The sequence below is a fragment of the Archocentrus centrarchus genome, chromosome 20 (assembly GCF_007364275.1).
Source record: "Archocentrus centrarchus isolate MPI-CPG fArcCen1 chromosome 20, fArcCen1, whole genome shotgun sequence".
Classification (NCBI taxonomy): Eukaryota; Metazoa; Chordata; class Actinopteri; order Cichliformes; family Cichlidae; genus Archocentrus; species Archocentrus centrarchus.
Window position 1 is genome coordinate 907290 of NC_044365.1, and position 27121 is coordinate 934410.

Genomic DNA, 27121 nt, shown 5'->3' on the forward strand with positions numbered 1-27121 from the left:
GCTGTTTACAGCATGCACACAGGCAGCCTGCACACCACACACGTAACTGTTTACATAAAATCTCTGCCTGCAGGGAGCGCAAGCAGACCTGCTCACCTCGTTACACCCCCCAGCAGTCATCAGGAAGCTCACAGAGGCTCTGCATTAACTCGCCGCACCATCGAGCTCAGCGCTGCCCGACTTCATCTGATATCATTTTATAGACAATGCTGCTTCACATTCTGTCGATTCATTTCAGACGTCTTAAACTACGTTAACACTGACACTGCAAACACAGGTGATCTGATGAGCTCACGGTGCAACATGATGGATGGAGGAGGACGATCACATGAAGACAGCGTACCTTGTAAAACTTCAGAAAAGTTCATACGGAACTCCTGAGCTCTGGCTGCATGTAGAGATACAGAGAGAGGAGGAGTCAGAGGAACACAGGCACTGTTCACATGGAGGGTTACACACACAGATACACACAGATACACACGCACACACACAGATACACACACACACAGATACACACGCACACACACACACACACAGATACACACACACACACACACACAGATACACACGCACACACACACACAGATACACACACACACACACAGATACACACTCACACACACACACACACATGCACGCACACACGCACGCACACAATAACTGCAGGGCTGCTAACATGTGTAACCACAAATTCTGTGACTCCGCCCACACTGAGGCCTACCTGCCTCAAACGTCAGCAGGTTTGGTGCAGATGATTTTAGTGTGAACAAACCTGTAAAGATATTTTCATATTTATTCACTAAGAGGCGAATGAAGGCAGTGACGGGCGTCTGGAGCGTGCACGGCTCGTGTGGTGAAGCTGACGCTGCACAGGCCGGTCTGTCTCACTGCGGTTATCGTTCCCAGACAATGTGACCTCAGCACAGCTGACAGTTTGCTCAACAGGAAGTTGTTGCTGATGTGAGTGTGTGATGGAGTCCTGAAGTCTACAAACAGGGCGGTTTATCGGTCAGGTGGAGCGGCGCTGAGATCGCTCCACTTAAAGAAAAACTTGTTTTCCCACAAAGAAGTCGAGCGTGTTATTGTTTTATTGTTGTTTGACTCACAGCAGCTGGCGGCGTATTTCTCACAGAAAGCCGAGATAATGTCCTGATCTCAGTGTTTCCTGCCCTACAACACAGCAGTGCTGCCCCCCCCCCCAAAAAAAAGACCGTCTAGATGTGACATTTTTATATCCAAAGTTCAGCTTCTCCTTTTACATGACTTTACTGAGCATTACTGAAATCAGTGACTCGGAAACAGAAGAGGAAGCTGTGGCTGCAGTTCATCCTGAAACTGTTCGATGATGATGATGATGTGGCCAAAGGACCGTTGAGCAAACGTCCGGCCTTCGTCTTTAAGTCCTGCTGAAGCAGCTCCACCTGTTTCCTCAGGTGGGAACATCTCAGCAGGGTGACCAAAGCTCTGAGCTTGGTTTGGTGTTTTCTGTGCCTTCACTCCTGTCTGACACTAACACGGTGACCCCGGTTGAACGCTAATAACAGGAGACCACAGACCACAGCAAACACAGACAGGTTTCCAGCCCACAGATGGCGTCCTCCTCACCTCGCTCCACCTGGTTTGCACACCAAAAGCACGAAGGCTGCAGCTGCAGGCATGCAGGACGCTCTGAGGTCTGATCAGTGATGCTTAAATCGGTCAATCACAGCATTAGTGTGTGAAATAAAGTTCTCACTGCATCAGACCACAGCAGTGTTTGTGCCCTGTGTCTGAGAGAGAGAGATGCTGAGAACTCTGCATCAAACCACATGAAGATGTTTCCAGTTTCCTGTATGAAAACCACCCTTTTAACATTTTGTTTCAGAGTGTGTGAAAGCTCGAGACCCAAATAAAGATGCTGCTGAGAACCCAAACAAGTAGGTCAGAGGCTTTCTTCTTCACTGACACGAGGCGGGACGTGACAGATGTTACTGAGTGTCTGCGTATGTCTCAGTACGAGCTCTGAGCACAAGCTTTTTGCTTCAATGTTGGGTCTGAATCCAAATATCTATCTGTAAATATCTAATAATCATGTCCACATGACACACGTGATGAATGCAGTAAAGGACAGAGTGAGCCGGAGGCAGACGACCCACTGTGGTGCCCCACAGCAGCACTTTAAGGCTGATTAGTGGGCGTACAGGGTGGTGACAGATGTCAGGTGCACAGGTAGAATGTGGCTGCCTCAGTGTCAGGATAACCACTGATCCAGGGCCAGTAATGGTGGCAGTGTGCACCAACCATCACAGAGAGAAAGGCTGATCTGAGCGCTTTTTAAAGACTAAAAGGAGCAAATATGTTTTTAGGCTGCCACCAACTTCCAATTTGTTTCTTAGAAACTTTTGCTGCGTTTCCATCGTATCTACTCAGCGCGGGTCAACACAACTCGCCACAGTCGTGTTGTGTGTCCATTGCAATTGAGGACCACCACAGTGTGGGTGGAGTCGATATAGCAGTGTGGGCAGTAGTGTCTCGACGTTATTTGTATGCAACTCAAAACACAACAATAGATGAGAAAGAGGCAAGCTCACAGCTAATGCCAGTTTAATATCATCATCATGCATAAGTCCCCATACAGTGTTTTAATGGATGAAGGTTATCATTGTTAACTATAACCCTATACCCCCGAACATAATCGGCTCAGTGTACTTCAAAAGAGCCGCCGTTCGCGGACTTATGGCAACAATTACCGTAATAACACCACAGTAATGCCCTATGTTGGTTGTGAAGTGCAGTTTCTCAGCTTTCAGAAACTGTTTGAATTTTTCCAATAGGACAAACGTTATTACGGTAACTCAAAGTTCCTTTGATCAGCCGCCTCAGGCTCTGTGCTAACCAGCTGTTCGGCTGGTAGGGGCAGGTAATGGTGCTTCAGCGGAGATCGCCCGGCAGTATAGGGTTATAATATGTATGCTGTGCGTGTGTGTGTGTTTCAGATGGCTCTCATGTTGCAAAACTACTGCTGTAAACTGTTGGTCTGTGGATTCAAACGGTGCTTTGTGCCTCCAGTTTCTTGCTGTGGGGTTTTAAAAATGGCACGCTTGATTCTGGTGAAGGAGTCGCTCTCATGACTCTGCTACTAGTGACAACACTCTGGCCAATCAGCGGCATGCTGTCCTCCACGTCACATTTTTGGATTGCCTCAGATCGCTTGGAACCTCGGCTGAGTGAGTACTAAAAAAGTACCTGGTAGCTGGTACTAATGGAAATGTGGCTTTTGCTGCCGGCCTTTAGACACAGCCCTGCATGCTGCAGGTTTAAGGCCTGCAGCATGCAGGGCTGTGTCTAAAGGGGCCCATGGATGGACCACACCCTGATCTACTGGGCTCTGGGCCACAGCGGGCGTTGTTAACGTGTGGAAACAGTTAACTGGAAAACTAAGACGCTTCTTCTTCCAGCTGCTGCCTTTAGGGGGCGCCACAGCAGATCATCTGCCCCCATCTCCCCTATCCCAGCATCCTCCTCTGTCACACCAACCCTCTGCATGTCCTCCTTCATCCATGAACCTCCTCTGAGGTCTTCCTCTTCTCCTCCAGTATCTCCACCCTCCCTCCTCTGTCCCAACCATCATCCACCTTCACTCCCTCTGCTCCTTTATGGATGAAACTGGTTTTCCTTGGTCCTCACATTCTCAGCTCCTGGTTTTCTTCTGGTTGTATTCCTGGCAGCATGAAATCTGATCACGCTGACCCTTGGTGAGGCCTGGAGGCGCTGCAGAGGTGGAGAGGTCTCAGAGCAGGAGTGCTGAGAGGAGGAATAAACTGTCTGCTGACATCATGTGGACTGTGAGGAGTCTGGACAATGAAAGCAGCTGGAGAGCCGGAGGGAGGACCGTACTGAGCTCCTTACTGTCGTATCCAGATCTTTTATTTTACTTCACTTTTCTTTTCTATTGTGCTCCGTCTCTTGGGTCATTTCTACCTGAGTTTTGGCTCATGTGTGATAATAATTCGATCTTGTGGATGTTAAACTTTACTGAATAAATATGGACCTATGTCAGCTCACAGTCTGATTCGGTTTGATTTTTGGGAGCTGAAGGTGCATTTAGATCCTAACCACCAGTGTCCTGCTGACAGCCTTTCTCCGTCTGTATGTCATCTTCACTCAGGATACATTCAAATGATGAGAGCTAAATATGACTGTGTTACTTCTGCAAAACAACCACAGTCGATGCATGTTAAACACTTCTCTGTTTGTGCCAGAAAGATCTGCTCACAAAGCTGTTCAGGCTGAGCCCCTTCAAAATAAAAGCTGCACTGAACCATCATCCCTCTAACTCAGACCCAGCTCACCCTCCCACTTACCGATGACGGTGTCGTAGTCCACAATGTCGAAATAGACCACGGCCACGGAGCTCCAGACTCCCAGAAGAGCCAGGACCACAACCCAGGTGAACATGGAGTACTTTGGGCCGCCTCCTCCTCCTCCTTCTCCTCCCTCTGTCCTCTTTCCATTTTTGCTCTCCACCGGCACCGTCTTCCCCTCTGAGGACATGAAAAGCTGATGTTAACACCAAACCGACTGATCTGTATGCAGTTTAAGAAACACTGAGTCTAATTTAATGTGTTAACCTGAGCTGCATCACAGGTTCACTGACAGCAGCGCAGAGAGGCGCACTGCTGCGAGGACTCACACAGGAGCAGAGTGAAATCACAAAAGTATACTACACAACAGCTTCAGTGTGTTTGATGAAGCATCAGAACAACCTGCAGGGGTCAAACTGGTGCTTATTAAAGGAGCACGTCTCATTCACGCGAGCACTTTTCCCTGTGCAGCAACATTCACTCTGGGAAGGCATTCGGAGCTACTCGGGTTCTTGCTTAAGGATTCTGGAGCAGCCAGGGATCCAACCCCACCGCCTACCACCCCCACCCCACCCCCCTGTGGATGGTGATGTCCGGCTGCAGTCAGAACTTAACCGTGTCTTTCACGTGGATCTCTCCTGTACAGCTGAGTCACACTAACGACATGTCACACGGCCCGCTGTCAGAAATGAACCCGGCTCTGTGGCTGCGCTTGGATACAAATATTTGGTTTATAAAATGACCTGAAGAACAGGAAATGCAGAATTCCGCATCCACGGATTCACTGTGCTTACCTTCACAGGTAAGGCTGTGACCCAGGAAAAACAGTGCTTCTGACCCTGAGCATATGAATAAGTTATGAAAAGAGTTAGCGGCTGAAGCTGAAGGATGAATTTTAAGACCTTCTCAGAGACTAGTCTGAGGCTAAATGGACTGAGGCGTCATGTTTCCAGCTGGAGAGATCTGGCACACTGTTTTACTATTTTAAGAGCTTTGGAGGACGAGGAGAGAGAGACAGGAAGTGCCGGTCAAAGTGTGTGTGTGGGAAAATCCAGCACAAAAAAAGCGGGGGGGGTAACATGGCTGCATGGAGGGCAGGCTGACCCTGGAACAGAGCGAGAGACACCGAGTCAGTATGATCCCAACAGAGAGAGAGCGAGCTGACAACAGCTGTGTGAGGACTGAAAGAGCTGCAGCCAATAACAGCAAAGTTAGCGCCCTCACAGAGCCCGAGCCTCTGCAAGCCTCAAATGGACGTGAGGCTCACCTGCGTCAGTCACCTGGATGAAAAGCTGTAAAGAGACTCGGACACAAACGCCCCCACACGGGCTTTTACCCAGAGGTCAGTGCTCTTTGCATGCGTCAGCTCCCACAGAGTAGTGTTTTTACACTTTTTACAAAGGTCGCTGGTTTAATTCCAGCTGAGACAAAGTGTATGAGAGCCACGCAGCACTACCGGCTGTGATGATGGAGCAGCTTCTTCTGTCTGAAGCTCCACTCAGGGTCAGAGCTCCTTCAAGGAAATCAGCTGTGGTAAAGATCCCAAACGATGTTCAATAATCAGCTCGATGCCGACACCACAAGATCCAGGAAACATGCTGAGCCACGTTCACTTCACACCACACATCACAAATGATGCCAGATCCTGAGCTTTTATTGTGAAAAGCAGCCACAGGATGTAGCTGAGCTTGTGTTAAAAGCATGCTGTACACTGCACAAGGTCAAACCAAGCTGGGCTGAACCACACCCTGACCTTCTAGAACCATTCCAAACCAGGCCAATCCATGCCTTTCCTACCTGTGTCCTGGAAAACCGGAAGCACTTCTTCCTGCACCTGTGTCACTTCCTCCTCCCCTTTCACACCTCCTAAAGGAGCCAAACCAGAGGGGATAAGAGCCAAACCTAAACCAATCTAAGCCGCATGCATCCTTCAGTCTTACCGGTCTCCTGCACCAGAGGCTGCATTTCATCCTCTATCAGCGGCTCCACCTCCTCTTCAGTGTACACCTCCTCCTCCTCCTCAGCGTGGATCTCCTCTACAGGAGCTGCAGCAGGCGAGGAGGTGTAGGAGGTGCCATAGTGGCGGTATCGCTGCATGGCCGGTCCACAGAACCAGCAAACTAAACTAAAATAGAAACTGAAGCTCCTTCATCCACGAGATGAACCCGAGCTGAGAGACCACGAGCGGAGGGATAAACCCCGAGGGTCCCACCAAGGAATCAAAGCACCAAACGAAAACAACGTGAAAGAGCAGCTTTAAAAGTAACGCTCGCTCATCCCAAAGCTCTGAGCGTCCCCGAGCAAAGACAAAGACTGAATCGGCTCCTCCTCCTCCTCTTCCTCCCAGCAGTGCAGGGATTGTGACGGGCGGCTGAACCTGATCCACACTATTATTAGAGCTGACAACCCCGCGATGCCAGAGAGGACAGAACAGCCCCCACATGACCTTCGCACTGGCATTCCTGGGGGCTCTCCCTCAGCTGTCGGGTGTGACCCTGAAAGAAGTGATCAGCAGGTAGCTCTCCAGAAAACAAAGGTGCACACACCTGTGTGAAACACCTCGGAGGGGGGGGGGGGGGGGGGGGGCAGCTTCTCACAGCTGCTCAGACTCTGACTGAAGGCTCCTTCATAGGTCTGGGATTAGGGATAGGCTGATGACATCAGCAGGTTAAGGACTCGCTCAGTGCTGTGGTTCAGACCAGAGCCGGCCCGAGGCATAGGCGACATATGTGGCTGCAACCAACTGGTCCCCTGGAGGGTGAGCGTACAGCATCCTCTGGACGGCTGCAAGGAGACTGCAAAGGTCAATGTATCTCCAAGCAACAGCTCCTCTCACAGGGGTGCAAATAACTGCAGTCTAACTTATGAACGCAGACAGATTGGCAACACGTTGCCAACAATCTGAGTGAGTGTGCAACGATGAGCACAACTCAACTTCACAGCAGCGTACACCGACTCGACTGGTTCCCACCTGCCTCTGTTCTGCTTATACTGATGTACCAAAGCCTCTGAGTCACTGTGCAGTTATATCAGCGTCCTGCAGCAACTACGTCACTATGTGGAGGAATTTCTGCAACTGCCAACTGACCCCTCTTCAACTGCAGAACTGACTTCAGATCTGCTCCTATCACAGGTTTATGAGAGGAAGTAAACATGCTGTTCGTGGCAGTGCGAAAAACGGGCTGCAGTAACACTGCTCTGTGTGGGGTGTGTGTGCAAAGGCTACACAAAGCTTGGCAAACCTGTTTCAGAGGGGCAACCAGTCAACTGGTGCACTCAGCAGAGAGTGCGTCGTTAAAAGACCCCAAACAGGTTTCTCAGAACTCTGATGCTTCCTGGTTCTTGAAATAAAGGCAGACTTCCTCCCAGAGTTATAAAAACCCTGCAGACGGTCTGAAAGCAGCACGCTACAGCCATCTGATATGGTCCTCATGACCTATCACCCACCACTGCATGCAAAGACCACAGAGCTCGCTGCATGCAAACAAGCTGTGGGTGTCACATGTGTGTTATTCTTGCCCCCACCTTATTTAACAGGTGTTTGCATGTGTTATTACAGCTGGAAACATGATGAGAGAAACAAGGAGGTCAAACTGAAACCAGTTCAACAGTTGTCACTGTTAAAAAGCCAAGATTTTACAGGACATGAGATAACCTGCAGCCTAGAGCAGCGTGAAGGGGCTTAGTCTAGGATGAGCATCCCTGATGCCCTGCTTAGGGTCAGGGGTCAGGGGTTAGGCTGAGCCTGCTGCTGCTATCTGCATTCACAAAACACACAAAGGGTCAGAGCAGGCGGGGGCTGCATTTCTCTGCAAGCTTCCTCCTCACACACACACACACACACACACACACACACACACACACACGCTCAGTGTGAGCACGCACTCATGCTCTTCATTATGATTATCAGGTCAACAGCAGGCAGAAACGTGTTTGTTGATGGGACAAACTCAGCTGTAATAAACACAACAATGATGGTGACGTCAGCATTTCTCTGTTATTTCACATAAAATCATTTTTATTCCTCAGTGTTGATGTTTCAGGATTATTGGGACCTCAGCCCATCACAGGAATGATTCGTGTGATTACCCTTTAAATGAATTCCAGATCCCGGTGAGGAATAACCTGTGTGAGGCTCATAAATGTGTAAATAATGAGAGTAAGCCCAGAGCTAACTCTCACCGCTGCCCCTGAACGTTAGCTGCTGTTAGCAGGCTCTTAATTATAGGGCTAGTTTAGCTTAGCATCATTTCCAGGGCCACCTCCATGTTACTGAAGGACAATGCAGCTAGCATTCACACAGAGCGATGCTAAGCTGGGAAGCGTACGCCTCCCAGCTTATTCTGGCAGAGCTAGCAGCAAAGGGCCAAACGAGCCCCGCGGTCCTCTAACATCCCGCCAGACTCCATCCAGAAGTCTTCCACTCAAAGGTGTTGTTGTTTCGAGGCGGCGCTACACGTTATAAACAGAAGATATCACATTAGTACGAACACTTTAAAGCCACTGCTCCGCTCGGCTTAAGTAAAGCACATTAATTATATTTAGTTTATTAATAACGAGCGGTTTAACTGCGGGTTACCGCTGCTTCTGGATGCCAGGCGGGACGCGCTTTATGGTGTGGGAACCTCGGGAGATGTACCCTCGAAAGCCGGGGTCTGAGCTGTACATCGTACCTGTGTTTAAGCCGAACGGAAGAACTTATCGTAGAGATTTATAATCTTTCTAATTTTTGTCCTAGCACCCGGGATCCTCCCCCAAAACGGAAAACGCCCCAAAACTGCAGAATGTTAAACGGAAATATGAATGAGAGCCGCGCAGGCGGGCGGTCCGGGCAGATCCGGGCACTGACCTTTCTTGTGGTGGTTTCGGGGGTTCTTTCTCTGCGCCATAGCTTCGTAAACTCTCCGCTGTTTGTTTCTCAGCTGCGCAGCGACGACGTGACGCGCTAACCGGCCGCAGTGAAAGCTCCGCCGCAGTGAAAGCTCCGCCGCTGTCCGCGATGCAGCGACGCGGTCACCGAAAATCACGTCCTCACTTGGATACCAGCAAAGCCAAAGTCCATGGTAACCGTGACTGGCTACGTATCCCACCAATCACAGCCACGTAATCAGTTTGTAGGCGGGACTAGAGGCGGGGTCTCGTGTTTTCCCACCAATCAGATTCTGGTACGGCTTCCCAGCCCCGTTCCTGCCTCTGGAAAGGAGCAAAAACGTGGCAGAAGGAGAGGAGCTCTAAACATCTGGGCGGAAGGACATAACTAATTGGGTTTAAATAAACTTTATTGATAGCGCGGAGACAGTTTAACGTAAACACTGGAATAAAACTGGGTTCAGATGATTTCATGTAAACTTCAAACTCAATAAAAAGGAAAACAAAATCAGCTCAATAAAATAAAAAGGTGTAGCCAACAATTAAAACAGCATTGTTGAAGGTCCCACAGGCCCGTACTGAGCGCAACATTTCACATACAACAGTGATACAATAAGGATAATAAAACGTGAAGTGAAAGAAAACATTGAAAATGAGAGTGAGAGAAGAATTCAGGCAAACAGTGATGCCCTCCATAAATAATGTGATCATTATAAACCTGAGAACTAGCAGGAAGGAGGTTTGAGACAGTGGTGTGTGTGGCGCTGTCAGTCCTGACAGGTGAAGCTCTGCTGTACAGTCTTACAGAGAAGGGCAGGAATGATCTCCTGGATGCAGCAGGGTGGAGTCAGTCTGAGGGGGCAGCAGCTCTGCTGTCTCTGCAGGGAGGAGTGGAGCAGGTGAGATGCTGCAGGCCAGCGTTTGAAGACTGTGAGGACAGTGATGTTCAGGAGATCCTTTTGGAGGACAGAGCTTCTTTCTTCAGTATCAAAGAGGTCAGATTTTTGTGGTTGGACCGCCAAGCTTCTCCCAGCTCCTGGAAGAAAACACCTCCCTGACTGCAGCTGTTGAAAGGCTGGTGGCTCATTTCACTCCCCACACAGACCATAAAGAGAGGACAGTGGAAGAACTCTGTCCCAGTGTCCCACAGCCTGCTGATAACACCCACGTCCTGGTCTGGTGCTGGGAACCAAAGACTTACCTCAGGCTGCCTCGCAGAAACCTCCACAATGCTCCCCAAACACCCGGCAGCTCTGTGAGAGGCTCTGATGTGAGAGGAACAATAAAGCTTCTGCTGTCTGTGAGGTAGAAATATCTCACAGCCAGAAAGACCAACAACCTCAGCTCTGAACTCCAGCATCAGGAGGAGGCGCTGCTGTGAAGAAGGTGAAGCCCCAAAACTGGACTTCAGCGTGGACAAGCCTCCCCTCACGATATTCCCATCCTCAAGGGTTTATCCAAGGATGCTTTGGGAGTTTTCAGGTACATCCTGGAGAGTCAGCGTCTGACAGTCCTTCTTCATCGAGATGTTTCTTCAAAGACCTCCATAATGAATTTTACAGCCCTGTTTCCAAAACACTTGGAACAAATGAGACCATCCTGCTGAAGTTATGGTTACATTTCTGGGGTTTTGGAAAACAGGCAGAGCTGCGGCTAAGGTGTCACATGAGGAAGGTTGAGGGGCTTCTCTGCCTCCTCGGCCTCTTCGGGGAGGAGTCCTGTGTTGCCCAATTTTTCTCCAGGTTTTTCCCAAGTTCCAAAAACATGCACGTCTTTGGAAGCTCTAAATCACAAACATAGTTCAGCTCTCACTGCAAAACAACACCTGATCAGCTGAATGTTAAACTAATCGTGACGTTAAGGCAGAGAGCTGGTGTGTAGTACCTGTAAATGTCCACCAGGTGGAGACAAACACACACAGAGCGGTCACTGCTTCAGTGGCTGTGGATTCAGTTCAGTAATGAATCACTTACACAGAGGAGCTCTGCACTTTCCCTTTAATGCACACTGGTATTTCTGTCTATCATAAACAGGTACGGCTCCACGCTGCAGGAAACACAGTCACTGTGGTGGAGATCAGAACTGCAGCTCAGAGGACGCTCCTCATGCTGGAGTTTCAGCTCATTTATGGTCTGTGCATCCAAACAGGCTCCATCTCATCTTTGTAGGTTTCACTGAGGAGCTCAGTGCAGTTAAACGTGCAGCACGATGAATATGAAACCAGAGCTGCACACTCGGATATATGACAGCTGCACACGAGCTGAGATCAGTGAGAACACTGAAGCTGCTGAGCTGCTAAAGCAGCCACACGTAATACAATCCCCCATCTGAACCTGTGAACCACAGAGACCCAGCCACCCTCCCGAGCAGCTCCGCTGATGGTGCCAGGCAACCTGAAGAGGCACCAGCAGGGTCTGCACCTGTCTGATAAGGAGTGGCTGGATGCTGCCAAAAAATGACTAAATAAGCAGTGCAGTGGTTTCTCTGTGACCTCACAACAGGAAGGGCTCCATCAGTGGGCTGGGTCCTCCCACAGTCCAGAGACAGCCTTTCCCAGCTGTGATTCACTGGATGTCTCTGAACTGTGGGGGGAGCCGGAGCACCTCTGACTTTGACAAAGGGGAGAACAGATGGAGGGATGAAGACCACTGGTTTTGCTTAGGAAGGTTTCTAACTGGTGGTCCCTGGAAGCATCTGCATGGTAGCTGCTGTGAGAACAGGTGCAATGACACTTAGGAAAGGAGCTTCAATGCTTCCTTCATTATCTCCTTTAGCAAAGGACAAAGTTGACCGTGGGTGTCAAAGTCATTTCACTATTGTAAACAGTGAGCAGGAGGAACCTCTCTGTTATTGGAACAAATACTAACAGTAGAAATCCTTGTATTTGGTAGTTTATCTGAAAACTAAAACGAATGCAAGTACAGCTTTTTGTGCCCTCTTCCTTTGAAGTTTCCACATTTTCCAAAGACTCTGGCGGCCATTTGTGGTATGTTTGACATGCCTGCACTAGCAGCACCCTTCATCAGAGGCATGGAGATAACTCTTAATCCTCCAACCCCGGGTTTACTTGAGGTTCAGTCTCGATGTGCGATAGTTTTCTTCCATATTGTACTGAAAAAGTGGCATCTGTAAGGCAAGTTTCTGGCATGCCAAAAAGTTCTGATCTTTCTGTTGGTCCTGTTTCTGCTGTTTTTGAGCAGTTTGAACCAGCGTCCTTTTCTTACTTGAAGGAGTTAGTTCACCATGTGAGACCTACTAACTGCCCTCTCGATGGCCTTCCCCCTAAATTAATGAAGGAGGGTTTTAATACTGTTGGTTCTGTACTTGTAATTCTTATGAACTCCTGCATTAATTTAGGATATCTGTGAGTGTTCCTTCATTGTTATGCAGATGGTTTATAAATCTATTTGTCTCTCAAACCAAGTATGACTAACGTGGTTTTATCTTTTGTAGACTACATAACTGCTGTTAAACTGTGGCTAGGTGAAAATCTTCTGTTTCTAAACCACCAAAAGACTGAATGCATTTTATTTGGTGATATTGCAACCACAGACACCAGTGCTCTGCCTTTTAAGTTAAATAAAACTGTTGGAAATCTCAGGGTGATATTTGATCAGGAGTTTAACTTTGATAAACAAATCAACTCTGTAGTCAAATCTGTTATCATCTGTGTTTGCTGACTAAAGTTAAATCCTTTGTAAACCACACTGACTTAGAGAAGGCCGTTCATGCATTCATCAGTTCCAGACTTGATTATTGTAATGGTTTTTATATTGGTGTCCATCAGTCTTCCCTAAGACGACTTCAGCTTGTCCAAAATGAAGCTGCCCGCCTCTTAACCAACATGATGTGAGCACATTACCCCTGTTCTCTATTTAGAACTGAGTTTAAAATCTTAATGTTTGTTTTTGAAGCATTAAATGGACTAGCCCACCATATTTATATGAACTTTTAAGCCTTCCTGTTTATGGGAGATCTCTGAGGTCATCCAGTTACCTTTTATTAGATGTCCCAAGAACTGGGTTAAAGCACTGGGGTGACTGGGCCTGTTCAGTGGAACAACCTCCCTTTAGATCTTTGATTAACCTCTGACCAGACAATCTGTGAGTCTGAGCTTAAGACTTGTCTTTTTAGACAGGCTTTTAATACCATGCAGTGGAATGGCGTTTTCCTTATTTTCCTTTTTATTGGTGTTTTTGTGTATTTCTTCTGTGATGTAACTTTTACTGTAAAGTGCTTTGGTCACCTTAGTTGGTTGTTGTTAAGCGCTATATAACTCAATAAATCAATCAATAAATCAAGCATAATCAAAGCTCTGCTTCCGCTGCTCTGATTCATTTTTAGGAAATTCTCTCCGATTTACTTTGGTTCAGTTCACACTCCAGACCAGCAGGTGGCGATGATGCAGCTCCCAGCAGCTCAGAGCGTAGAAGAAGAAGAAGCTGCTCCTCCTGCTGTAGCAACTCTGCGGCCTTTGAATACCGGGAGAGACCTGCGGCGCGCTTTTGTGGCCCGCACTCCTCCAAAGGTAGGAGCCGAGAGGCTGCTGCAGCCCGCCGAGCTACGCGCAGACGCTGCAGGCCGCAGACACTCTGTCTGCGCAGCAGCTTCTGTCCCGCATGCGCCCAAACCTGCAGCGTGAGCCGCTCTCACCGCAGATACTAAAGCAGCAAACAGGAGAAAAGGTTTGTGCTCATGCTCCACAATCATATCGATGATGTCATTGATAACTTTGATGTTGCAGCTGGAGATGATCTGAATGACTTCCATACTGCTGGTATCTTCATCTACAATAATACAGCATCATATATCAGCAGCTTTAAACACTTTGGAGTACAAAGGACAAGATTTACATCCAAAATATACAAATACTTCCATAAAGTACATTCAGACTGGACTTCAGTAAAGTCTGTCCTATCCGGGGCCGGGTCACAGGGGCAGCAGCCTAAGCAGAGGAGCCCAGACCTCCCTCTCCCCAGCCATCTTCACCAGCTCATTCAAGGGGACCCCAAGGTGTTCCCATGCCTAGGTCTTCCCCGGAGCCTACATGCCTGGAACACCTCACCCAAGAGGCGTCCAGGAGGCATGCTAATGAACCACCTCACCTGTCTCCTTTCAGAGTGGAGGAGCAGCAGCTCCACTCTGAGCTGGACTCCTCAGCCCACCTCTAAGGGAGACGCGTCAGTAAAGTACTCGAGTAAATCCTGTTCTAGTGCAGTGAAAACTTTGGCGTGAACAAAAAGTTTACCAGCCTTTAAAGTCACCTTATCCTCCAAATCCTCCCACAGAGCGACGGTTTTACCTGTTCTTGTGTGTCCCAGCAGATTCCTGTGCAGTGATTCACAGTTTCACTGATTTTCATGCAGCAGATGTGGATCATTAAATTCCAGCTCGTGCTTCCAGGTTAACCTTTTCTTTCCCTTGGACAGCTCTGTGAATATAAACCCTGCAGTGTGACTGTGTCAGTGACACATGCACAGATACAGTGAATTAGAAGTGAAGCCCTGACTTTGTGTCATCATGACGAGCTGTTTATGGGAATAATGAGTTCCTCATTCCCATGTGGGAATGACTGCATTAGAGCCGCAGTAGTAAATGCTCATTTTGCTCCAGTGAGGAATTTCAGGTTTTATAATGAGTAATTATCCACAGACAGGGACTGTAATCAATAATGTTGATGTCACACATGCAGAAATGTAAACAGTAAAAGAGCCGAGCTGGAAAACTGGAAAAGTTTATTAGTGATTTATATTTTGGGTTTAGTGTTGATGATTATAACTTACAGCTCATGAGAGTCAGAAGTCCGGTATTCCAGGTTATTGGAATATTTGCTGAGCTCAACAACTGCTGAGGAGTTCTTGAAGCTCAGCCTTCATAAGTTTGATCCTCCTCCCAGATTCTGTGGGCAGGAGAGGCGAGCACAGCAATAAATGTCCTGCGGATCATTTGGTGCTGGAAAATCAGTATCTCCATAAAGCTCGTCAGCAGGTGGAGCAGGAAGTGCTCTGAACTCTGCTGCTCGATGCTGCGATGACTTTGTCCTTGATCAGTCAGTGGATCAGCAGACACCATCACAGACTGCAGCACCTTCACCCTCCGCTCTTCCTCCAGACTCTGATTTCCAAATGAAATCCTTTCACCTTAAAGGAGGACGTTGGACCACTGAGCAGGAATGAAGCGGTCGGAGGTCCTTCCCTGATGGTCTGACACCAGCCTCGGCCCACTCCTTGTGAAGCTCTCCCATTTTTGAATCACCTTTTCCTGACGATCCTCTCAGGGATGTGGTGGTTCCTGTTGCTTGTGCAGCTTTTCCCGCCTCACTTTTCCCATCGAGTCGACATTCCATGCACAGGCTTCCGTGCTGCAGCCTGTGAGCAGCCAGGCTTTTCAGCAGTGAGGTCTCCTCCTCGTGGAGGCTGAAGATGATCGTCGTCTGGACAGCTGTGAGGTCAGCAGAGTCCTGCATGTACTGAGCTGCACTCTGAGATTGTGGGTTCAGATTTTCATGAGCTTTAGTTTTTTCCTGTCGTCCCTGCAGTAAACACTCTTCATCACCTACTGTTTGTTTCATATTTATGACCTAAATAAATGAAGCCAGTGTGCACGATGATCAGACGGTCTGTTGAAGCACGCAGTGGTTTGGTCATGAAAGCTCAAAGTAGGGAAACCTTGAGTTTATAAAAGCTGGAGTTGTTCCTGTGTTTGTGGGTTCTGCTGCTGAGACGCAGCCTGATAACGATGTGATGTTTCAGGTGGTCGGTGGGACGGAGGCGTTCTGACGCTTTGAGGAAGAGAAACGTTTTTCCACTGCAGAGGAAACATGGGCTCTTCAGAGAAGGTGAGCGAGATCTCAGTGCTGGAGATGATTAAACTGTGTTTAAGCTGTTAGACTGCACATTTGGAGCTCATCACAGAGACCTGATCTGCACAATCTGCTTTTCTGTTATTAATCTTAGCCACAGGTGGAGCTCAGGTCACTGTGTTTAATCTGCACACGTGTGGTATGCAGGGTTCTAGCCAGAGAAAAAATTTCAGTCTGGTGCAGGGATGCGCGTGATTACTCGACCTGACGACTAGTCATCGCTATTGTTACTAGTCAGCACCAGATGTACTAGTCAGTTAGCCTAATTATTAAGGTTTTAACGAACCCAGTGCTGGTAAATGTTTGTCCTAAATGTTATGCAGCCATCTGCCACCAGATGGAGCTACAGCCCTTACATTGTTATAGGAAAATGCCATAACGTGAGCGCACCTCCAAAGAAACACCCTTCCCTCCCTGCATTTCCGGTTTGTACAAAGAAGCAAAAAAAACTAGCGGGACAAATGTGTTTGTGCCTTAAAAACACTGAGATTTTTTATTTATATTTCTTAGTTTTAGACTAGTTGGTTAGTCTAATTTTTTTCCCCTTGTATAGTCAACTATTAAATTAGCCACCAGTAAGTGCTGTTGCTAATTTAGTGATAGTGAACGGCTGGATAATATTATATATGTAATATTTTGTGATAATAGTTGATCCTACGGTTTATTGAAGGCACCTGATTGTAATTGGACCTGTGACTTGATGATGAAAAGGAGTGTGGATCCCTCTGGTCTGTGTTACGCTGCTCTAAAATAAGATGCATGGAGTTGTGCGGGGTGTGTACCCGCTTCCTAATTGCAGTGATAGAACAACAAACCGGTGAAATTCTCAGCCTGGTGCCAGACGACCTCAGCAAGGCGCAGCACTGGCTGATCAACTGCTGGTTAGAACCCTGGTTTGTGTTAGGGATGTGCTGATCCGATATTCAGTATCAGTATCGGCCCGATCATGGCCTAAATTACTGGATGTGATATCGGAAAGGAATTAAAAAAATGCAGTCCGATCCATTAAATTTAATGAGGTGATCTAGGGGTCACTGGCTATTTCATGCAGTTTAGGTATGAATCTGACTGCTAGTTTTGCTGTAATATTGTTAACAAACATAAAAACAATACCCTGTTACCCCCTCGAGGGTGGGTAATCACAGGCTCAGTCTGTGTACAGATTAATGATGCACCGATCCGAGATTCAGTATCGGTCCAATCCTGATCTAAATTACTGGATTGGATATCAGAAAGAAATAAAAAATGCAATCGGATCCATTAAATAGCGTTTCGCTCACATTAGCTGCATAACAGTTCTCTACCGTCTTCTATTTGTGGGTTTGCGGTTGACCAAACCAGCTTAGAGCTGCATTACCGCCACCTACTGGACTGCAGTGGATCAGGCGTTAGAAAAACCCTCAGGTTCTAGAAAGTTCTCCGTCGCTGTGACGGATTCCCTTTAACACTGAGTGGATCATCGCTGACATGTTTTTCCGCCTCCACCGCTTTCTGCGTGTTTGTGTGTTTGTGTTCGCTGTGCTGAGAATCAGCTCCCGGACATACTGCTAGTGAGTGCCGCCATTGACCGTCCGGTACCAGAAGGACCCCTTCCCCATGAAAATATTTTTTATACTTTAATCCCTGATTAGTGACTAAATATAGACCTGCAGTAGAAACGTATTTAGGAGAATGTGAATTGTGAATATAAAGCATTACAAGAACGGAGCTAAACAGTTATAAAGCTTTGGCACCACTGCCTGAAAAGCTCTGCCCCCCCGGTCCTTAGTCTTGTTTGTGGGACAACTAAAAGATTTTGATTTTGTTGTTAAGACTGTTGACTTATGTAAAATGTATCCAGAGTAGGGCTGGGCGATATGGACCAAAAGTAATATCTCGATATTTTTTTTTTTTTTTTTTTTTTACCTGAATGCCGATATACGATATATATCTCAATATATTTTCTTCCCAAAGGTATAAACAAAAATGCCCTTCAGAATCAAAGCTACATGTCCCAAATGTCACACTGACACTTTTATTAACATTCAGCTGTAGATGTTCATGAGAAATTACTCAAAAATAAACTATTGGTATATTTAAATAATAATGCTCCTCAAATCAATGAATTCTTTTTTTTCTCTGTAAAAAGACTCACAGCTGTGCTATTAAAATGTAAATAAAAAAGATACAGAACAAAAACAGCAAAAGGCTGACTGATTCTTTACAAAGCTGTACATCCAGGTACAGGCTCCTGTACATGACACACTGACTGAACAAACTTCCATCTGCAGGATTTTAGCATCTCAGTAAATCCACAGACATATGCGCTGACGTATCACAGTAACGGGCCCACCCGCTCAATGCAGCGTCTGCAAGCACACAAAAAAGACCCATTTCTGCTGTTAAGGTCACGTGACTTACGGTACAAACTAACTTCTGCTGCGTATGGCGGCGCCCTCTTACCTGCAGGCAGAGACTCTTGGGGGTCCGGGCGACGCCAAAGCGTACGAACGGATGCAGTACGAAGGCTGTATGTACACAAAACACGGGGACAGCGAAGGATTTCAGGTTAACAAAACTCTCTGACCTCACCGGAAAAAGTCGCTAAATTTATCGCTGGTCAGTTGTGGGGAAAAAGTCACCAGCGGGGTCTCAAAAGCTGCTAAATCTACCAACAAAGTCACTAAGTTGGGAACACTGCCATGCTTCCTGCATGATAAACGGGTGACGCGGAGAGAGCAGGGGGGGCGCAGTGTAAAGCTGTGCAGAGACAAACTGGGAAAAGAGAAAGGTGAACTGGTGGATCTACAAGTATGACTGTAACACGACATAGACTATATTGATATAAACGATATTGTGTTATCTTATATTGTGTATGAAAATATATTAATATTTTTCAAAAACTCAATATATATCGCCCAGCCCTAATCCAGGCATTTAAATACAATTAAAAAAAAATCAGATTTGTGTTGGTCTCGGCAGATATCCAAATGTAAAATATTGGTATCAGTATCGGACATAAAGTGGCATCCTTAGTTTGTATGTGATGTTGGCCACAAATAACACATTTTTGTCCAATAATGCGACGCACTCACACAGCATCACTGGTCGCTCAGTGTTCACAGCAGAAGCAGAGCTCAGGTCCCCTACTCTCTGCCTCTTTGGAACAACAGGGAAAAAGATGATGATGCTGCAGCAGCAGATTCTTTACCACCGACCTGGTCCCAGAATAGAAAGCAGGATTTAACGCTTACCTGTGATGCAGTTTCTTTGTTGTGAGCTGCTGTTTGTTTTCAAGCTTCTGTGGCTGATTTGCTCATTGCTGTAAAATGACGAAGCGTCGAGTCTGAAAGTTAGAAATCACGTAAAACTGAGCACAATCTAATGGATGGATGAAGTTAAAAATTCAATTCAACTTTGTTTATATAGCACCAAGGTGCTTTGTATTGTGGGTAAAGACCCTACAATAATACAGAGAAAACCCAACAGTCAAAACGACCCCCTATGAGCAGCACTTGGTGACAGTGGGAAGGAAAAACTCCCTTTAACAGGAAGAAACCTCCATCAGAACCAGGCTCAGGGAGGGGGGGTCATCTGCTGAGGGGAGAGACAGAGATTAATAACATCAACAAAGCTTCAGAATAGACTACAGGTATCCCAGAATAAATTAATTAGGCATGTCTTGAATGCACCAGCCAGAAGCCGTAGTGGTGCTACTGAATTTTGTCAGGCAGGTATGTTTCTGGTTAGTCTGCGGGTTGCTCAGTTGAAGCTCAGTCTTGTTTTTAAAATTTTGAATGGCATGCACCAAATATTTTGGCTGATGGTTTTAATTTTATTAATAAGCTTCATTCTATAAATACAAGATCTAGTGCATCAGCCTTGCACACACCCAGGGTTGAGTCTGTTGGAAAAGTTTGTTTTTTTTAAACCGGCATTCTGGGATGGAATAATCTTCCTTCACTGTTACATTTTATAAGAGATTTGACTCTTTCTAAGAAAGCTATAAAAAGGTGCCGTTTGAAGAAGCTGGTGAGTCAGGAGCAAGCTATTTTTATTTATTTTTAGTTTTTGTAAGTTGTATGTTTTAGGTGTTTCTTTATTGGTGTTGTTGGGACCACAGTGAAAATAAGTGTTTACACTTTATTGTGCAATCCTGGTTTCTTATGCCAAGTTTTGGTTTTGTTTATGTTTGTGTGTTCTGGCATGAAGAATGTGAATAAACTAAACAAATCCAGCTCTAACTATAAGCTTGATCATAAAGGAAAGTTTTAAGCCTAATCTTAAAAATAGAGAGGGTGTCTGTCTCCTGAATCCAAGCTGGGAGCTGGTTCCACAGAAGAGGGGCCTGAAAGCTGAAGGCTCTGCCTCCCATTCTACTCTTAAGTATCCTAGGAACCACAAGTAAGCCAGCAGTCTGAGAGCGAAGTGCTCTGTTGGGGTGATATGGTACTATGAGGTCTTTGAGATAAGATGGGGCCTGATTATTCAAGACCTTGTAGGTGAGGAGAAGGATTTTAAATTCTATTCTAGATTTAACAGGGAGCCAATGAAGAGAAGCCAATATGGGAGAAATCTGCTCTCTTCAGCACAGTTCAGATTAACTTTGTGGGGGTGCCAGGGTGGCTCAGTGGGTGAGCAGGGGTGCAGATATGCTACATGGTGCTGCCTTTCCTGTCTTCACTGTTCAGAATCCAATAAAGACAAAAAGGCCAAAAAAATAATTTTAAAAGGTTTGTACAATAATCAGATTGTGTTGTAAATCTCACTGAAATGTGTGTCACTTTGGACCACGTATGACACCACAAAGGCACAGATTAGTTTGTGAAGTGTGGCTAATGTTAGCAGTTCCAGCATCAGCAGGCTAACGTCCACAGGCCTGTGTTACACATTGCTCCGGTCCGGCTGTTATCTGTCAGTTACCTCTGACACAGTTGACACGACTTCATGTAGTCTGTGAATACTCAGAGAAACTGCAAACAAAGCAGGACCTCTAACCCAAGGCCACAGTTAACATGTTAAAGGTTAAAGTTCATGGCAGTATAATTAGAAACAGACTGAACAGGTGTGGCTTGTTTGGAAGGGCTTCAGGAGAAAACCTCTCTAAAAGAACACGGCAGCACAGCTCAGGTCTGCAAAACTGCATCTGAACAAACCACAAAGGCCTCTGGAACAAACATACCAAAGTGCAGATGTTTGTTGAGAATGCACAGCAGCACGTTTGGAGGAAACCAAACACCTCAGAGCAGCTGTCAGCACAGTGGAGGAGGGCGGAGGATCTGGGCTCCCTGCAGTCACTGAGTGGACCATGAACTCCTCTGTATACAAAAGTATTCTAGAGGCACATTTGAGGCCATCTGTCCCACAGCTGAAGCTTGGACCAAACTGAGTCATCAGCAGGATGATGATCCAAGTACAACAACAAGAATGAAGGAGCTGCAGCGGCCCAAAGTCCAGACCTCAGCCTGACTGTATGCTGTGGGGGGGGGGGGGGGCCTTCAGGAGTCCTTTTATGAGCTTGTGTGTTACAATCAGACTTTCTGCAGCTGCTGTTAAATTCATTTAGTTCAGTTTTAAAAACCTTTCAGCCTCATCTTCACTCAAAAGTTCCCTCATCCAAGATGTGACTGTGACAGACATTCTTCTGACAGTGAAACTGGTTACTGATTCCCCTCAGCCCCCCCCTCAGCAGATGAAACCCCCCTCCCTGAGCCTGGTTCTGCTGGAGGTTTCTTCCTGTTAAAGGGAGTTTTTCCTTCCCACTGTCACCAAGTGCTGCTCATAGGGGGTCGTTTTGACTGTTGGGTTTTCTCTGTATTATTGTAGGGTCTTTACCCACAATACAAAGCACCTTGAGGCGACTGTTGTGATTTGGCGCTATATAAATAAAAGGAATTGAATTACAACATGACAAATGATTGATCACCAATCAGTGTGTTCTGTGTCTAAAGCTTTATACAGACCGGTCCGTTGTGGTGAAGAGACAGATGAGTGTGAAAGCAAAGATGTCGCTTACCACTCGATCTGCGTTCCCACCCTCATCTGTGGTAACGAGCTCTGGGTAGTGGCTGACAGAAGGAGATCAGTGACACAATGTGTGGAAATGAGCGACTTCCAAAGGGGAGCAGGTCTCCCATAGAGACAGGGTGAGGAGTGAGGTCATTTGGGAGGGACTCTGAGTTTCTGGTTTGCTGTGTTATAGGTTGTGTTCTTGGTTTTAGTTTATTTGTAGTGTCAGCCTTCTTTAGTTTTGTTACCAGAGTCTTGTGAAGGTTTGGTTATATTCTGATTACTTCTGTGCCTCCTCATATGTCAAGTCTGCATTTTTGTTTGTTCATTTCCTGTTTTATTTTGATAGTCATCTTCTCCCTGTGTGTTTTGTTCTATTTTGCTTCCTTTGTGCTTTTCTTCTGTTTTTTGTGAGTCTTTGTCATCTGTTCCTGCTGTGTGCTCTGTGCTCAGGATTTTTGGTCTTTGCTTTGGTCCATGTCAAGTCATGTCAAGTTAGCCACTAATGTAATGTTTCCCGACCAGCTCTTTCTTGTTCAGCGCCTGCTAATGAAGCTTAAATTTAAGTTTAGCTTTTCGGCTTTTGTGTCCTTTATTGGGGTCCTCTGCCTTTTGTGCCACAGCATTTTATGACAGTTCAGACGCATTGTCTCAGGAAGTTCTAAGTTTGTTTGCAGAGTAAGAATGAATTCAGGTAAGAAAATCCTGTAGAATCAGAGTTGTGCATGAAATGTTTGTACATCTATGTATTTGTGAATGAAACCCATTGAGAATATTCTGTCTTTATAAATAAGGAAATAAGGAAAATCAGGGAAACCACATGCTGAGAGCAGTCTGTAGCCTGGTCCTTTGGCCGATGGGGAATGCTTGTATACAAGCTGACATTATTTAAAAACTTGGGCATGTAATAGTGTGGATGCAACATAAAATAAAGAGCTGATGCACTTAGAGCCCTCGGCAACCTGAGTTGTGCTTTTCCGAAGACACTTTGGGATGTGAAGGGGCCACATTAAACTGGCAGCACTGCCTTTAGTCGGCAACCTTGTCTACTACCTCTCCTATGATGGGTCCTTGAAACCTGTCTGTATGAGAGAACTATGTGAGTTAAGGTTGATCACTGACTGCTTTGCACTCACTGTCACTATTTCTGTATCTGTTTGTTGTTACAGAAATGTAGAAGAAAAAGGAGAGTGACACCTGAGTGCTCTCAGGATGACGAGGCTCACCCAGCACAGAACAAAGACAAATCACACTCCTGTGATGAGTGTGGAAAGACTTTTCCCACCGCAAAGCAGCTCAAAAGTCACCAACGCATCCACTCTGGAGTCAAACCCTTCAACTGTGATCACTGTGAAAAGGCCTTTGTCACAGACGCAGCACGAAGAATTCACCAACGTAATCACACTGGAGAGAAACCATTTAGGTGTGACCAGTGTCAAAAGACTTTTCGTCACTCATCAGCCTTAAGTGTACACAAGCGCAGACACACTGGAGAGAAACCGTACCCCTGTGATCGGTGTGAGAAAGCTTTCACAGTTTTATATGCTTTAACGGAACACCAGAACACACACACTGGAAGGAAACCCTTCAGCTGTGGCCAGTGTGGAAAGTCCTTTAATCATATAACAGCCTTGGCGAGACACAAGAGTGTCCACAGTGAAGAGAAGCCATACACCTGTGAGGAATGTGGAAAAGCCTTTAGCTTATCCAGTTACCTGAGGGCACATAAAAGAGTTCACACTGGAGAGAAAAGGTTCTGGTGTGACGAGTGTGGGAAAGGATTCACACGACAAAATAGTCTCAGAGACCACCAGAACAGCCACGCTGGGAAAAAACAATATTCCTGTGACCAGTGTGGAAAAGCTTTCTCTTGGGAAGCTAACCTTAAAATGCATAAGAAAGTACACAAGAATGTGAAGCAATATCTGTGTGAGATGTGTGGAAAAGCTTTCCTCCTGAAAGGAAATTTAGAAAAACACAAGGTCATTCATAAAAGAGAGAAATGTTTCCCCTGTGGCCAGTGTGAGGAAGCTTTCACTTCATTGGCTCAGCTCAGGACTCACCAGCGCCTCCACTTTGGTGACAGAGTGTACCGCTGTGATCAGTGCGAGAGAGGATTCACACAGTCAGGCACACTCAAAAATCATCTTCGCACTCACACTGGAGAAAAACCATATCAGTGTAACCAGTGTGATCGAGCTTATGCCTCAAAACGTAGCTTAACGCAACACCTGTGCACTCACTCTGGAGTTAAACAGCACTCCTGTGATGAATGTGGAAAAGCATTTACTCATTTGGAATACCTAAAAATACATCAGCGCATTCACGGTCAAGTGAAAGCATACAGCTGTGAGCAGTGTGGAAAGGCTTTTGCTTACAAGAGTAATTTAATAAAACATCAACACATTCATACTGGAATTAAAGCATACAGCTGTGACCAGTGTGGGAAAGCTCTTTCTTCTAAGCGGGCCTTAACTATCCATGAGCGTGCCCACTCTGGAATTAAGTCGTATAGCTGTGACCTTTGTGGAAAAACCTTCAGCCAGTCAGTGACCCTGAAAAGGCACCAACGCATGCACACTGGAGAGGATCTGTACCGCTGTGAAGACTGTGGTAAAGGTTTTGCTTTGTATTCAGGATTGAAAAGCCATGAGGTTACCCATACAGGGGAGAAGCCACACCGGTGTGGGGAGTGTGGGAAAGCCTACAGCCATGTTGGTAACCTCATAATCCACCGAAGATCCCACACGGGAGAGAGACCATACAAATGTGACCAGTGCAGTATAACCTTTAAGAGTTACAGTTCTCTGAGACGCCATCAGCAGATTCACACAGGAAAGAAACCATTCAAGTGCCATCACTGTGAGGTATTTGAAGTAAAGCTCAATAAATGTGTAAATGTATTTTCCATAAGTTTTTTTTTTTTTTTCCAGATATTAATAAGGGAGTGGTTAAACGTGTTGGAACTGAGAGACACACACTGAGTCAGATTATGACTGATTAAGTAGCTTATTGTGTTTCATTCAAACTCACTGTAATTCATAAACCTAAGAATGTCCTCCTTACAAACTTTCATTTTTGTTTCAGAAATGGAGCAGCGCTGATGGACTAACTCCTCGCCGCTGTCAGCACTGTGGCAACAAACCGTACCGCTGTGACCAGTGTGGACGCACTTTCAGCCAGCTGATAACCTTAACAAGACACCAGCGTATGCACACTGGACACAAATTTAATTACTGTAAAGAATGTGGGAGAGGTTTCCCACTACTGAGTTCATTAAAGGACCATGAAATAGTCCACAGTGGGGCTAAATCGCACGTCTGTGACCAGTGCGGGGTTTCATATGTCAGTGCAGGTGTCCTCCGAAGACATAAACGAATCCACACAGGGGAAAAACCATTCAAGTGTAGACACTGTGAAAAAAGTTTCACGTCCTCAGGTCACCGCACGCTTCACGAGCGTGGCCACACAGAAGAAAAACCTTACACCTGTGATGAGTGTGGAAAAAGCTTCAGACATTCAGGATCTTACCGCTTACACCACCTGATCCACACCAAAGAGACCATATTCCCCTGTGGTGTGTGTGGAAAGATCTTCACCTGCGCCTCTTCATTTGAGTACCACGAACGTACCCACACTGGGGAGAAACCTTTTAAGTGCAAACACTGTGAGAAGTGCTTCATTTCAGCATCTTTGCGTGCACTGCATGCACACATTCATACTGAAGTACAACGGTACAACTGTGACCAGTGCAACAAAACTTTCAGGACTCACAGTTCATACACCAGTCACAGGCGCAGCCACGCTGCAAATAAACAGTTTCACTGTTACCAGTGTGCACAGATATTCCCTTCATTACGAGCTCTGTGTAAGCATCAGGTCAAACATGCTGAGCAGGAAACTTTCCCATCGCTGGATAAAGAGGAGAGACACAAAGTATCCGAGCAGACTTCTGGTTTCAGACTTAAAAACCTTGAGATCAGGCTGCACAGAATCCAGATTTAATCTCCTCAAACTTCAGTTCATATCACAGGTGGTCTATCATATTACCTTTAAAGTTCAGTGACAGTACAATCAGATAATTCATTGTTTGACCGCCTTATTTTTCTGTGCTGCAGTCGTGCTCTATAGGCCCAGAGAAACCAGTTAGAAATGTCTTTTAAAAATAGTGGATTACACATTGAAATTATAGAGAAAAGAACTATTGTTAAATCAGGTAAATGTGAGCAAAATACATAAGCTGCAGGATTGTGAGGGGACTTAAAATCTAAATGAAGGAAAAGCTCGGGCCTGTGTTAATGCTGTATACTCCATCACCTGACATTAGTCAGCGAATGGCAGAATGTTTTGGTAATGGGGCCATTAGACTCCATAGGAGTTCCTATTAGGTTGAACTATCCAGTCTGGAAAATGAGCCCAAACCAATGATCACCAGTCAGTCCAAATCTAGTGCTACAGTGATTTACCAGGAGTATCTGCACGTTTAATAAACCTCCTCAGGGTGGGGTCAAAGTTTGGAGATAAGTTCAGCTTCTTTGTGCTTTGTGAACTTTCTTTGGATGCAGCTTTGATTTCAGCAGCATTTAAGCTTTGGTAAAAGTGAAACAAGAGTAATTCTGCATAATCATTTTAACCATTGCTGTACTAGATAACAGATGTGTGATGCAGCTGTCAGAAAGTGTGGTGTTTTAGTTTAATAGGGGATTGAAATCCATGGAAATCTCAGATTCTGGTGTGATTGGAGAAAAACGTACTTTTTCTTTTTATGTTTGTGACTTTGTTTCAAAGATTTTTCAATTATTGTGAATTAAGGATGGTTCCTCAGCTGATGGAGGGTTAAGAGCATTTGCTGATGACGTGTTAGGGCCGAGTCAGGAAGAAGAAATCATCGCCTACGTGGCTCTCCAAGCTGTGAAAGTTCCTCTCCAAGTGGTATTTTCCAGCTTTTTTAGAGGAGTTGCTACTGTATTTTATGGCATTTAGTTAGTAACTAAGACATTCCCAGTGTTCCCTTGGGTCTGTTTGTCAGAGGTTCATGTAGCCGATATTTCAAATAAAG

The 27121-nt window shown here is 46.0% G+C and overlaps 2 protein-coding genes across 5 annotated transcripts in view; one reads left to right on the top strand and one right to left on the bottom strand.

Moving 5' to 3' along the window:
* Positions 1-9383, bottom strand: part of LOC115799121 (aspartyl/asparaginyl beta-hydroxylase) — a 43968-nt gene extending 34585 nt beyond the window's left edge. For 2 of the 3 annotated variants that reach the window (XM_030756111.1, XM_030756110.1), the window contains exons 1-3: positions 9193-9383; positions 4344-4523; positions 344-388 (exon numbers count right to left, since the gene is read on the bottom strand). In XM_030756111.1, coding sequence (XP_030611971.1) covers positions 344-388; positions 4344-4523; positions 9193-9232 — 265 coding nt within the window. In that variant the 5' untranslated portion in view covers positions 9233-9383. The remainder of the gene's footprint in view (positions 1-343; positions 389-4343; positions 4524-9192) is intronic. The other variant, XM_030756112.1, reaches the window with a different exon arrangement.
* Positions 9384-13670: 4287 nt separating this feature from the next.
* On the top strand, positions 13671-26932 carry LOC115799118 (zinc finger protein 91-like). Of its 2 annotated transcripts, XM_030756103.1 has the most exons (4): positions 13703-13897; positions 15965-16050; positions 23232-24929; positions 25150-26932. In XM_030756103.1, the coding sequence occupies exons 2-4, from the start codon at positions 16033-16035 to the stop codon at positions 26065-26067; spliced, it is 2634 nt and encodes an 877-aa protein (XP_030611963.1). In that variant the 5' UTR covers positions 13703-13897; positions 15965-16032; the 3' UTR covers positions 26068-26932. The 2 variants fall into 2 exon arrangements, with proteins under 2 accessions (XP_030611964.1, XP_030611963.1); XM_030756104.1 differs by lacking the exon at positions 23232-24929 and having other exon boundaries at positions 13671-13740.
* Positions 26933-27121: the final 189 nt, after the last annotated feature.